The 13,289-nt window shown below is 36.6% G+C and overlaps 1 protein-coding gene across 1 annotated transcript; it reads right to left on the bottom strand.

The window, feature by feature from the left end:
* LOC121889054 (obscurin-like) lies at positions 1 to 10,088 on the bottom strand. The gene is made up of 12 exons (XM_042400744.1): positions 9,621 to 10,088; positions 9,073 to 9,117; positions 8,464 to 8,724; positions 8,140 to 8,385; positions 7,522 to 7,566; positions 6,913 to 7,173; positions 6,589 to 6,834; positions 5,479 to 5,610; positions 3,006 to 3,050; positions 2,404 to 2,658; positions 2,080 to 2,325; positions 1 to 221 (listed from the first exon to the last, which is right to left on the bottom strand). Exons 1-12 carry the CDS (start codon positions 9,649 to 9,651, stop codon positions 1 to 3), a joined length of 2,034 nt encoding a protein of 677 aa, XP_042256678.1. The 5' UTR covers positions 9,652 to 10,088.
* Between the last annotated feature and the right edge of the window lie 3,201 nt (positions 10,089 to 13,289).

Genomic DNA, 13,289 nt, shown 5'->3' with positions numbered 1-13,289 from the left:
TCAGTCTTCTCTGTCATTTACTCCATTGCTCTCTTTAGTTTTGCAGTTACATTTACATGTGGGTGGACACGAGTTATCTTTTGTACCTCTGAGTTTCCCACAGCGAAGTAGTCCTACCACCAGCAACAGCGGAGCCACCATCACAAAGGCGAATACTACTCTCAGGACATGGTAAATATGACACCAGTGATCTGAGGGTGGATGAGTGTCCATCTGAAGGTCTACAAAGATGACAGAAAGTATCTGCATGAGACATTAATGCTTAAATATGTCATATCCTTTTTATGAAAAGCAAAGAGACAGGAAATTACAGCCCACCACAGTTCCTTTTCCCTTGAAAGCAAAGAAAATGCCAGTAATCTTGGTGTTATCGTAGATGCTGATCTTAACTTTCACTGTCATATCAATAACGTCACGAGATCAGCTTTGTATCACCTCAGAAAAAAAATCAAAAAATCAGAGGTTTTCTGTCTAATTCAGATGCTGAAAAACTAGCATATGCATTTGTCACAAGCAGACTCGACTGTTGCAATGGTCTCTTTTCTGGACTTCCCCAAAAAACTGTTCAGCGACTGCAGCCTATACAGAATGCTGCTGCACGTATTCTAACCAGGATTAAGAAATATGCACACATCAAACCTGTTCTTAAATCACTGTATGGGCTTCCAATAACTGTTAGAATTGATTCTAAAATCCTCCTACTCATCTACAAGGCGCTGAATAGCCCTGCTCCAAATTATATTAAGGAATTGCTTGTGCCGTATGAACCAACAAGAAGCCTCAGATCATCAGCCAGTGGTCTCCTTGTTGTCACCTGTGTGCTCTAAAGCAGGAGAAGCTGCATTCAGTTACTATGCTTCATATAGATGGACTGCCCTTCTTAGAGATATTAGAGAAGCACCGATGCTTAGTTCCTTTAAAAATAGACTCAAGACAGTTCTTTTTATTGTTGTCTTTAACTAAGTCAAGCAACTGTCTGTTCCTGTTTTTAGCTGAATCTTTCTGCATTTTAATTACCTACGCGTCCATGTATGTATTGGTATGTTTGTCTGTTTTTATGTATGATGATATGGAGGATTGTATTGCTCGTGTTCTTGTAAAGCATATTGTGATGTTTTCCGTATGAAATGTGCTATACAAATAAATGTTGTTGTTTATCGTTATTATTTTTAAATGAGAATTAAATGAAACAAATTATTGGTAAATTTTTCAGCAATCTAAATAAAATTTCAAATTTTGGATTGCTGGATAATATGTCCGGTCAGGGTCAGGTACCAAACTGTATTTTGTTGTACTGGTACTTTATCCCAGCATATTAGCAGACCTTAAAAGGGGACACATCATGCTTTTTGTGACTTTTTCTGTTGTTTTTATACTGATATAATGTTGGACGTTAAACATGGTTAAAGTGCCAGAACTTGAGGTGAATGAATGAAAAATTCCACCTGCAAGTCAAAAAGCAGGGCTTCACTTGCTCTGGATGCTCCGTTTGCAAAGTTACCTCTACTTCATCCCTGAACTGAAGTCAGATTGTTTGCACATGCCCACAAACAGCCGTCTGTTCTGTAACCTTTCTTGCTCCATGTGTTGTGCATATTTCAGATCAGATCGGGCTCCAACATGTATGGATGGATTTGAAAAGTTCATATTTTGAGTAAAGAACGAGAAAAGAAGTGGAATTATAATGCTATTATAGTTGCAACCAGAGGAAGCTTCCTGAAGCTGACCAATCAGAACAGAGTGGACTCATCAGGAGGCGGGGCCTTAAAGAGACAGGAGCTAAAACAGCCGGTTTCAGACAGAGGCTGAACTGAGGAACTACATAAAGGGCCAGTACAAGATAAATAAGATAGATAACTATAAATCATTCAAGATAGAGTAGAATAAATACAAGATAAAATAATTTGTTGTTTAAAAACTTAAGATAAAGCAACTCAACACAATGTTGCAGCCATTTTCCTTGGCAAAGAGATAAAAATATTTGGAATTTCTTTATGACTGACATGAATTTGCTGAGTGTCACAAAATATGAAAGGAAACATAATTTTTAATTTGAGTTAAAGTCCTTCAGTGTCTCACCTCTGACAACCAGCCAGCTCTCTGGTGTTTCTCCAGCTCCAGAGATGTTACACTTGTAGAGTCCTTCATCAGACTTGGAAACACTGTAGATGGTCATGTTTCCTGTAGGCTCAGTCCTGATGAAGAGTCCATCTTTATAGAAATCAGCTGAGAGGTTGGCAGAAGTAGTTTCGTTTCTGCAGCGCAGAGTCACAGTTTCTCCCTCCATCACAGGATGAACAGGACTCTCCAGAATCACTGAACCAACTGAGCAACAAGTGTTTGATATTTATTTCATGTTAAATATACATTTATGAAAAATATCTTGTCATATTGTGAACATACCAGTGACAGTGATGTTGATGCTGCTATTTCTCCCCCCTCCAGCTTCACACCAGTATTTACCACTGTCCTCTGGATAAATATTTACAATGTCGCAGGATGAACCTGCTGATTTCACCCTATTAGTACCACATGTGGGTATTCTCCCTTTGGACTCATGTACACGTTTACATCCAGTGGAACCATCAAACTCCTCACAATGAAAAGTTACAGACTCATATTGAAAGAACTGCAGTTTGTTTGGGACGATACAGAAAACTGGATTTGAGACAAAGAAGAAGAAGAAAGAGTCAATTAAAACATTTGATCCATACAAAACTACTGAAACATGAACATGAACTGAATATAAATGACTGGAATATGTTTCTAAAATGATCAAACAACAAATAAAAACAAATTATTACATATGTGCATAATAAAGGATAAAGGTAACAGCATTCCTGGGATGATTAAAAAACATTTATTTTTTGTATTAAAAAGGGTCAGTTCACCAAAATCACAACATATTTTCTTTAATAATTTACCACAAACACTTCTCAGCAAAAAACGTATTGCTCAAAATGGTAAATAATTTTCATATTGACGAGGAACTAAATGGTACTTACTATTTATCTGAGCATGTGCACACAACAGGGTCGACACAGTCACCACTGATGAGAAAAAGGAAGAGAGCCCAACGTCACACAGACACTTTTATTTATAGCACCTATATGCTTTGTATTATTTCTCTTCTCTTGTTTGAAACTATGATACATGATCACTGTAGGGACACTATGACATAGATGATCATGCTGAAATCTGTGTATGTACTGCTGGCTGTTTTTATGAATGTTTGTGATCTAGAAACGTCAGCTCAACACCTGAAAGCTAAATCAAAGCAACAATAGCTACTCTTACATCTATAGCTACGTATGAAGACAGTGTATTGTCTAAAAATAAAAAAACTGCTGCAGAAAAATAAATTTTTGGGGCTGAAAGCCCTTCAACGCCACCAAGATGTTCCTCTATATGAAACCTGTGAAACATTTTGTTTTTGGTGCCAGAATCTATAACTGAATATTTTTATTGTAAATTTTTCAACTTCTTCATCCTTTTGTTTAATCGTAATTGTCACAGGAAATGGAAACAGACTCAGTACTCACACAGTCTGATGCAGAGAGTTGCGACCTCCATGTTGTCTTGCTGCGGACCGTGTGAACATCAGACTGAAGTGAAATGTAGGTGGGAAACAGTCTCTTCCTGTGTGGCCTATTTCTGCTGATGATGCAACACTAATTTTGCTTTAGGTAACCTTTTTCTGAGATGACGTGCTGCTCTAGCGTAGTGTGTTAGCATGCTAACATGTGCTAATTAGCACTAAACACAAGTACAGCAGAGGCTTATGGGAATGTCTTATTTAGATAAACAAATATATGATAAACATAAACCAGAGTACCTGACAAATTGAAATTTTGACCTGATGATGGCGCTAGATCAAAAGTCAGAGAATCAAAGTTATTACAATTCATCCTTTGTGGAATATGAACGTATATGGCAAATTTCATGATAATCCATCCAATAGTTGTCAAGATATTTCCCTCTGAACCACAAATATTAACCTCAAGCTAGTGTGATTAATCTTTATGGTGCAGAAAAATACATTTTTGTGGCTGAAAGCTTTTCGACATCACCACGATGTTCCTTTATATGAAACGTGTGAAACATTATCTTGTTTTTGGTGAACCTTAGTGAGTATCAGACTGAAGTGTAATGTAGGTAGGAAACAGTCTCTTCCTCTATGGTCTATTTCTGCTGATGATGCTATAATATTTTGAGTGTTTTAGTTTGAAAACCTTTTTCTGAGAGGAGGAGCTGCTCTTGTGGTAGAAATAGTCTTGGTGGTTCAGTTTAATCAGTGGGTAGAGTCAAAGAACAAAGCAAACTTACTTCAGAAAATGACCTCTGGTTAAAATATAGAAGAAAATATAATTTTCTAGGTATCAGCAAGGTTTATAGGAGTTTCACTGAACTTCTAGTATTGTGTGGAGTAAATACCAAGACACCTTTAGTTCTTTTGGTTCCATGACCTCTTTTATGTCTGCATGTTTACTTTTTTTATGAAGTTTAAATTGTGCAGTTACATCTGTCCAGAATTTAACTGTTAAAATATGTTTTCAGTGGTGGTTCAAGATTTTCTCTTCCTTTATTTTTTATGGCTCTCTCTAAACTCTCTCTGCATAGCATGCATATATAGAACTCATTTATTTCACAAGTCCAACTCTGCCACCTGCAGTGCATCATTCACTGTACATCATAAACATGCTTTCCCAAACATAAATGTTACGTAAATGCACATATTTTAAAAAAAAAAGAAGTATTTAATATAGTAATTAGACATACATTTGTTTGATATTGGTCTTTTATTTGCATTAAGAATATGAAATAATATTATAAAATTGTCCCTTTCAAAAATTATGAAACAGTATGAAAATAATTCAATTATTATTGATTCAAATTCATTACATTTTTAGGGTAGTAGTGAAAGCAAGCAGCAAATGAAACGTGACACACCAAGGTGCATTAAAAGCATATTGTTACATGATACATGCAGTACATTTAAATAAACACCCTGAGAGAGTCTATTCATAGAGGTGTAGAGATACTGTGGTTATTCTGCAGAAGGTTTGTCAGAGCTCAAAGTGGATTGTGGATTTAATAGTTTGTTGATTGTGTGGTTTTGAAAGACTACAGACGTCTTTGTTTGACTTCTGAGAATCACACAACACAGAACACATCTGCTTTTAGACTCTTAGAAAAAAAAAAGGTACAAAATCAATTAATCAATGAAAAATACACCTTAGAGCAGCAGGAGACGTTCTTACCATCAAATATATACATGATCAAATATATACATATAAAACAACACAGACCATAAAACATGAACAAATGAACAGGGCAGACATTTAGCATTCAGATGAAGCATGATGGGATATTTATTATCTTTGTGACCAAACTAGCTTTCAGTTCACTTCTCTGTCATTTACTCCTTTGTCCTCTTTAGTTTGAAAGTTACGTTTACATGCGAGTTATTTTTTGTACCTCCGAGTTTCCCACAGTGAAGTAGTTCCAGCCGCAGCAGCAGAGCCACCAACACAAAGGCGAACACTGCTTTCAGGATGAGGTAAATATGACAGCCGTGATCTAAGCACGGACAAGTGTCCTCGTGAAATTCTGCAAAGATGACAGAAAGTATCTGCATGAGCCAGTGTCACCTAAACATGTCATATTCTTCTTCATCGTTATTATTTTGAAATGAGAATTAAATGAAACAAGTTATTGGTAAACTGTTTAACAATCTAAATACTATTACACATTATGGCTGGCTGGATAGTATATCTGGATAGTTACCAAACTGTATTTTGTTGTACTGGTACTTCAATCCAGCATAGTGGCAGACCTTAAAGGGGACACATCATGCTTTTTGTGACTTTTCCTATTGTTTTTATACTGATATAATGTTGAATGTTAAACATGGTCAGAGTTCCAAAACTTGAGGTGAATGTATATAAAAATTCCACCTGCAAGTCAAAAGGCAGGGCTTCACTTGCTCTGGATGCTCTGTTTGCAAAGTTACATCTACTTCCTCCCTGAACTGAGGTCAGATTGTTTGCACATGCCCACGAACAGCCGTCTGTTCCGTAACCTTTGTTGCTCAATGTGTTGCGCATATTTCAGATCTGATTCAGCACCAACATGTATGGATGGATTTGAGAAGTTATATGTTGAGTAAAGAATGACTATAGTTTGTTTACGTAGCTTCTGCAACCAGAGGAAGCTTTCTGAATCTGGCCAATCAGAACAGAGTGGGCTCATCGGGAAGGGGGCCTTAAAGAGACAGGAACTAAAATTGCGTGTTTCAGACAGGCTGAACTGAGGGGCTGCATAAAGGGCCAGTACAAGATCAATAAGGAGTTTTAAACTGGAAATCATGCAAAGATATTCCAGTAGAGCCCCAGAATATAAATATAGAGCTGGAAATGTGCATGATATGTCCTCTTTAAGAATCAATGCAAGATAAAATAATTGGTTGTTTTAAAACTTAATGAAGAAAAAAGCAACTCAACAGACTGACATGAATTTGCTGAGTGTCACACAATACAAAAGGAAAAATATAATTTTAATTTCATTTAAAGTCCTTCAGTGTCTCACCTCTGACAACCAGCCAGCTCTCTGGTGATTCTCCAGCTCCAGAGATGTTACACTTGTAGACTCCGTCATCAGACTTGGAAACATTGGAGATGGTCATGTTTCCTGTAGGCTCAGTTCTGATGAAGAGTCCATCTTTATAGAAATCAGCTGGGAGGTTGGCAGAAGTAGTTTTGTTTCTGCAGCGCAGAGTCACAGTTTCTCCCTCCATCACAGGATGAACAGGACTCTCCAGAATCACAGAACCATCTGAGCAACAAGTGTTTGATATTTATTTCATGTTAAATATACATTTATGAAAAATATCTTGTCATATTGTGAACATACCAGTGACATTGATGTTGATGCTGCTCCTTCTCCCCCCTCCAGCTTCACACCAGTATTCACCACTGTCCTCTGGATAAACATTTGCAATGCTGCAGGATGAACCTGCTGATTTCACCCTATTAGTACCACATGGGGGTATTTTCCCTTTGGACTCATGTACACGTTTACATCCAGTTGAACCATCAAACTCCTCACAATGAAAAGTTACAGACTCATATTGAAAGAACTGCAGTCTGTTTGGGACGATACAGAAAACTGGATCTGAGACAAAGAAGAAGAAGAAAGAGTCAATTAAAACATTTGATCCACACAAAACTACTGAAACATGAACATGAACTGAATATAAATGACTGGGAAACGCCTCTAAAATCAAACAATAAAATTAAAACAAATTATTACATAAGTGTAATAAAGGATATAGGTGACACCAATCCTTGGATGATTAAACAAACGTTTATATTTTGAGTTTCAAAAAGGGTCAGTTCACCAAAATCACAACATATTTTCCTACTTTTCTCAAATAATTTACCACAAACACTTCCCAGCAAAAATGTATTGTTCAAAACGGTAAATAATTTTCATATCAACGAGGAAGTCAGTAGTACTTACCATCATTCTGAGCATGTGCACACAGCAGGGTCACCACAGTCACCACTGATGAGAAAATAGAAGAGAGCTCAACATCACATAGACACTTATTTATAGCACCTATATGCTTTGTATTATTTCTGTTCTCTTGCTTAAAACTATGATACATGATCACTGTAGGGACACAGATAAACCATTCAGATGCTAAAATCTGTGAGTGTATTGCTCGAATTTTCTGAATATTTGTGATCTAGAAACGTCAGCTCAACATCTTAAAGCTAAATTAAAGCAGTGGGGTCATCGGGAAGGGGGCCTTAAAGAGACAGGAACTAAAATTGCCTGTTTCAGACAGAGGCTGAACTGAGGGGCTGCATAAAGGGCCAGTAGAAGATAAATAAGGAGTTTTAAACTGGAAATCATGCAAAGATATTCCAGTAGAGCCCCAGAATATAAATATAGACATGGAAATGTGCAGAATATGTCCTCTTTAAGAATCAATGCAAGATAAAATAATTGGTTGTTTTAAAACTTAATGAAGAAAAAAGCAACTCAACAGACTGACATGAATTTGCTGAGTGTCACACAATACGAAAGGAAAAATATAATTTTAATTTGACTTAAAGTCCTTCAGTGTCTCACCTCTGACAGCCAGTCGGCTCTCTGGTGATTCTCCAGCTCCAGAGATGTTACACTTGTAGAGTCCTTCATCAGACTTGGAAACACTGACGATGGTCATTTTTCCTGTAGGCTCAGTCCTGATGAAGAGTCCATCTTTATAGAAATCAGCTGGGAGGTTGGCAGAAGTAGTTTTGTTTCTGCAGCGCAGAGTCACAGTTTCTCCCTCCATCACAGGATGAACAGGACTCTCCAGAATCACAGAACCAACTGAGCAACAAGTGTTTGATATTTATTTCATGTTAAATATACATTTATGAAAAATATCTTGTCGTATTGTGAACATACCAGTGACATTGATGTTGATGCTGCTATTTCTCCCCCCTCCAGCTTCACACCAGTATTCACCACTGTCCTCTGGATAAACATTAACAATGTCGCAGGATGAACCTGCTGATTTCACCCTATTAGTACCACATGGGGGTATTTTCCCTTTGGACTCATGTACACGTTTACATCCAGTTGAACCATCAAACTCCTCACAATGAAAAGTTACAGACTCATATTGAAAGAACTGCAGTCTGTTTGGGACGATACAGATAACTGGATCTGAGATGAAGAAGAAGAAGAAAGAGTCAATTAAAACATTTGATCCATACAAAACTACTGAAACATGAACATGAACTGAATATAAATGACTGGGAAACGCCTCTAAAATCAAACAATAAAATTAAAACAAATTATTACATAAGTGTAATAAAGGATATAGGTGACGCCAATCCTTGGATGATCAAACAAACGTTTATTTTTTGAGTTTCAAAAAGGGTAGGTTCACCAAAATCACAACATATTTTCCTACTTTTCTCAAATAATTTACCACAAACACTTCCCAGCAAAAATGTATTGTTCAAAACGGTAAATAATTTTCATATCAACGAGGAAGTCAGTGGTACTTACCATTTTTCTGAGCATGTGCACACAGCAGGGTCACCACAGTCACCACTGATGAGAAAATAGAAGAGAGCTCAACATCATCAGACACTTATTTATAGCACCTATATGCTTTGTATTATTTCTGTTCTCTTGCTTAAAACTATGATACATGATCACTGTAGGGACACAGATAAACCATTCAGATGCTAAAATCTGTGAGTGTATTGCTCGAATTTTCTGAATATTTGTGATCTAGAAACGTCAGCTCAACATCTTAAAGCTAAATTAAAGCAATAATAGCTACTCTCAGGTCTATAACTACTTTTGAAGAGCAGTGTGTCTAAAAAATATAACTGGTAAAGACAAACACATTCTACAGTCTTTTTGTTTTGTTTTGAAACATCACCGAGATGTTCCCGTGTATAAAACAAACCTGTGTTATCTCGTTTTTGCTGCGAGAACCTCTAACTGCAAAATTATTATTTATATTATTATTATCTTAAACTTTAAACAACTTATCATTTTGTTTTCTCGTAACTGTCACAGTAAATGGAGACAGACTCAGTACTCACACAGTCTGATGCAGAGAGCTGCGACCTCCATGTTGTCTTGCTGCGGACTGTGTGAACATCAGACTGAAGTGAAATGTAGGTGGGAAACCTCTTCCTGTATGGCCTATTTCTGCTGATGATTCTGTAATACGTGTTTTAGTTTGAGAAGCTTTTTTTCTGAAAGGCGGAGCTGCTTATGTAGCAGAAATAGCCTGAGTGGTTGTGTTGTATTAGTGGGCGGAGCCAAAGAACAAAGCAAACTTAAGAAAAGGATCTCTGGTTAAAATATAGATGAAAATATAAATATCCTAGCTATCACCAAGGCTTAAACATGACTTAAGAGTCTGCAGTCATGCTAGCAGCTCTGTGAGGCTGTACTTAGATATAGTGGTGCTGTGAGATAAATGCTAACTACAGCATGCTAACATGCTCACAATGACAATGTTAACATGCTGGTGTTTAGCAGCTGTTTTGTTCATCATGTTCACCATCTTAACTTAGTGTGTTAACATGCTAACATGTGCTAATTATCACTAAACACAGAGTACAGCTGAGGCTGATGGGAATATCTTTAGTTTTGTAGATATTTGGTCATAAACCAAAGTACTTGTCAAATTGAAATTTTGACCTGATGATGGCTGATGGAGAAAGATGTATAACTTTGCTAAGGGAAGATTTGTGGAAGACATTCTGAACCTTGAGATGCCACAGTGTGTGCTGTTGTCCCTTCTTTATATTAAGTGTGGAAGGGAGGCCTCTACACAGCTTATGTCCTGGAAATGCCAACACTCTAATGTAATGGGTTGGAAATGGAAAGTTTTTATGTAAACAGACACCCCCTAGTTTTTTGTTAATTATTTGAACTAATCTAACTCTGTTTATACAGTTTTGACATCAGGTCAATACTCAAAGATGTCAGTAGGCAGCGCTCTAATGCCACTGTGGATACCTGAGGGAGGTCACTCGTATCTGCTCTGCTCATGCGCAGCTCAATATTAAATGAGCATCGGCTCGAGCAAGACGCTAACTTTAGCCCTCTCCCTTATTAATCCACAGGTATGTTAAAACTTGCTTTTCTATGATTAGCTCTCTTTACTAACTAATGTAAATGCATTGTAAATCGTTCTGTGAAGTTGTGACATGGTTTAGAGATGTATTTGGAACGTATTTTTGTTGCTGTATATTTCGTGGGCGCCGACATTGATAATAGTTACCTCCGTGAATTTCGGTTTTCTACTATTTTGTCAGTGAAAGTTACAGACCTTTGCATGTGGTAACATATAAAAATGTGCTTAAAAGATTGTTTTAGAGTATAAGCCAGTCAGTCGCGAGTTAATGGTAAATAGAGATGCTATATTCAAACCAGTTTCACTTCCGGTCGCTCGTTAACAAGGCAGAGTCGCGCCATTTTGTTAAGAGGTTAAGTGCAAGTGCAAAGGAGTGTTATGCTAATGTTGCAGAAAGGATTTGTGTACGTTATATCAGTGTAGGATGAGTGTAAGTGTGGTGTATGTGTTAAAATAGGAGTGATTGTAGTAATGTCAGTAAAGTAAATGTGCGTTTTGGGTGATATAATTTTTGTGCTGTATATTATATTTTATACATATATTTTATATGTATGTATATATATATATATATATATATATATATATATATATATATATATATATATATATATATCTTAGATTATATTTTATACATATATTACATTATATTGTAGTTAAGCCTATTCTTATTTATTTAGAAATGTAAGTCATATTTTGAATTCCTATGAAGTTATTTTTCTTTAGACAAAATGTTTTATATTGTTTATTGTTTATTTGGTTTCAACATTTATTTTATTTTTGTAACATGTTTAGGTGTGAATGTGAAATATGAACCTTGTAGCTGTAGGTTTCAGGAAACTGACGTAACTGATAAATATGTACAGTTTTATACTGTTGTGCCAATATTAAATGAGCATCGGCTAGAGCAAGACGCTAACTTTGGCTCTCTCCCTTATTAATCCACAGTCCACAGACCATGTGTTTATCGGCTACACAGTGCACCCTTGCCTGTGTAACCTTTGCTGCCGGTCCAGATTTCCCCTAGGTCTGGCGCCGGTAACACTAACGTGACCCCTTTGTGACCTTGGTGTCTGTCTGTTCCACTACATGCCTTATATGCACTTCCATCCTGTTTTCCCTAAGTTTTTGCTAACTATGTAACTGACCGAATAAAGGAAAGAAAGACAGTAAGCATATTATATAACCCCTCGTCCATCCTGTGCTTATTAGAATTTCGTGATGTATCTCTGATACTGACGTGATTTTCTAAAGGCCTCCATCAAGTTTGCTCTACCACCTCTGTTTCCTGGATGATGCAGAAGGATAGAGATCTAATTCAGTTTTTTATCTATCAATGGCGCTAGATGAAAATTCAGAGAATCAAAGTTATTACAATTGACTCTTTGGGGACCATGAATGTCTGTACCAAATTTCTTGACAATCCATCCAATATTTGACTTTTAAGTAACTTATGAAGACTTACTTATTAAGTTATTTTAAGTAGCTTATTAAGACTTGTTAAGTATTTCAAAAAGTCAGAATCACCAAAGTCGCTAGAATTTATAATTGAATATCTGTAGCAAATTTCATTATAATCCATCCAATAGTTTTGAAGATATTTCCCTCTGAACCACAAATATCAACCTCATCTTGGCGCCAGAGGAAAAGTCAATGGATCACCAACATCCTCTGGAGAACACAGATGGTTGTACCAAATTTCATAGCAATCCATCCTGTAGTTGTTGGATTATGCACTAAATAAGGACTGAACAGTAAAACAGTTAGGGTTATCTGTGAAAACCACCATCAATAAAAAGAAGATAAATAATGACCTAGTGAGTACCAAGCAAATTTAATTTAAAACGCGCATAAATCAGTAAATCATCAGCCTTGTGAACCCTTTCCTGTTTAGTTAGATGTTGCCTAGCAACACTGAGCAGCTGAAATTCTGAGGCCCAGGAACCAAAATTAGTTATATAATTGAATTAATGAATTATTTTATAAAGTCATTACGTATGGCAAAAAAAGCTCAATATCAAAGACATCTATAAGTGGACAGCATCTTCAACACGTGCTTGTTTTCTGATTTATACCCTATGATGACTACAATGTTAATGGTAATATTCAAACTCTGAAATTTTTAAATTGTAAAAATAGAGATGTACTGGATTAGAGTAATAAAAAAATGTAACTCTTTGACCAAATAAATAAATATATTGACTTCTATCCCACACGTCCGACATGGACACCAACTTGGGAGCGAGAACATATTCTTGCCTTACCATGGCTGGTAAACGGCCAAAGTCTACTGTAACATCATTATCAAGCACCAAGAAGCTTAACCAGCTTACCTGGAGGTTATAAATCCTGAAGATCTTACTAAGGACTTCGGCTGCTTTCCCTGTGTGCAGCTTTCCTCCTGAACAAGCTCTGAAGACGAGGGGCACATGGTCCAACTCAGCATAGAAGTAGTTCTTCAGGTTGATGTTCAAGATTCTGTGAAACTCAGCACAGATCTGCAAAAAAATAAAATGACTATTTAAGTAGTAGTAGAGTATAGTGTCCTTTGTGAAAAGGAAAAATAAGACAAACAGCAATGAAAAATGCCACACTAATGTCTGTCAACGGCAAAACACTGACTTTC

Source organism: Thunnus maccoyii, chromosome 22, assembly GCF_910596095.1.
Source record: "Thunnus maccoyii chromosome 22, fThuMac1.1, whole genome shotgun sequence".
In the NCBI taxonomy this organism is placed as follows: domain Eukaryota; kingdom Metazoa; phylum Chordata; class Actinopteri; order Scombriformes; family Scombridae; genus Thunnus; species Thunnus maccoyii.
This window is presented reverse-complemented; position numbering and strand designations above follow the sequence as displayed.

Coding starts and splice junctions, on each gene's coding strand:
- LOC121889054 (XM_042400744.1), bottom strand. CDS start 9,651: ATGGAGGTCGCAGCTCTCTGCATCAGACTGT. Junction 8,386..8,463: donor CATCAACATCAATGTCACTG/GTATGTTCACAA, acceptor CTTGTTGCTCAG/TTGGTTCTGTGATTCTGGAG. Junction 2,326..2,403: donor CATCAACATCACTGTCACTG/GTATGTTCACAA, acceptor CTTGTTGCTCAG/TTGGTTCAGTGATTCTGGAG.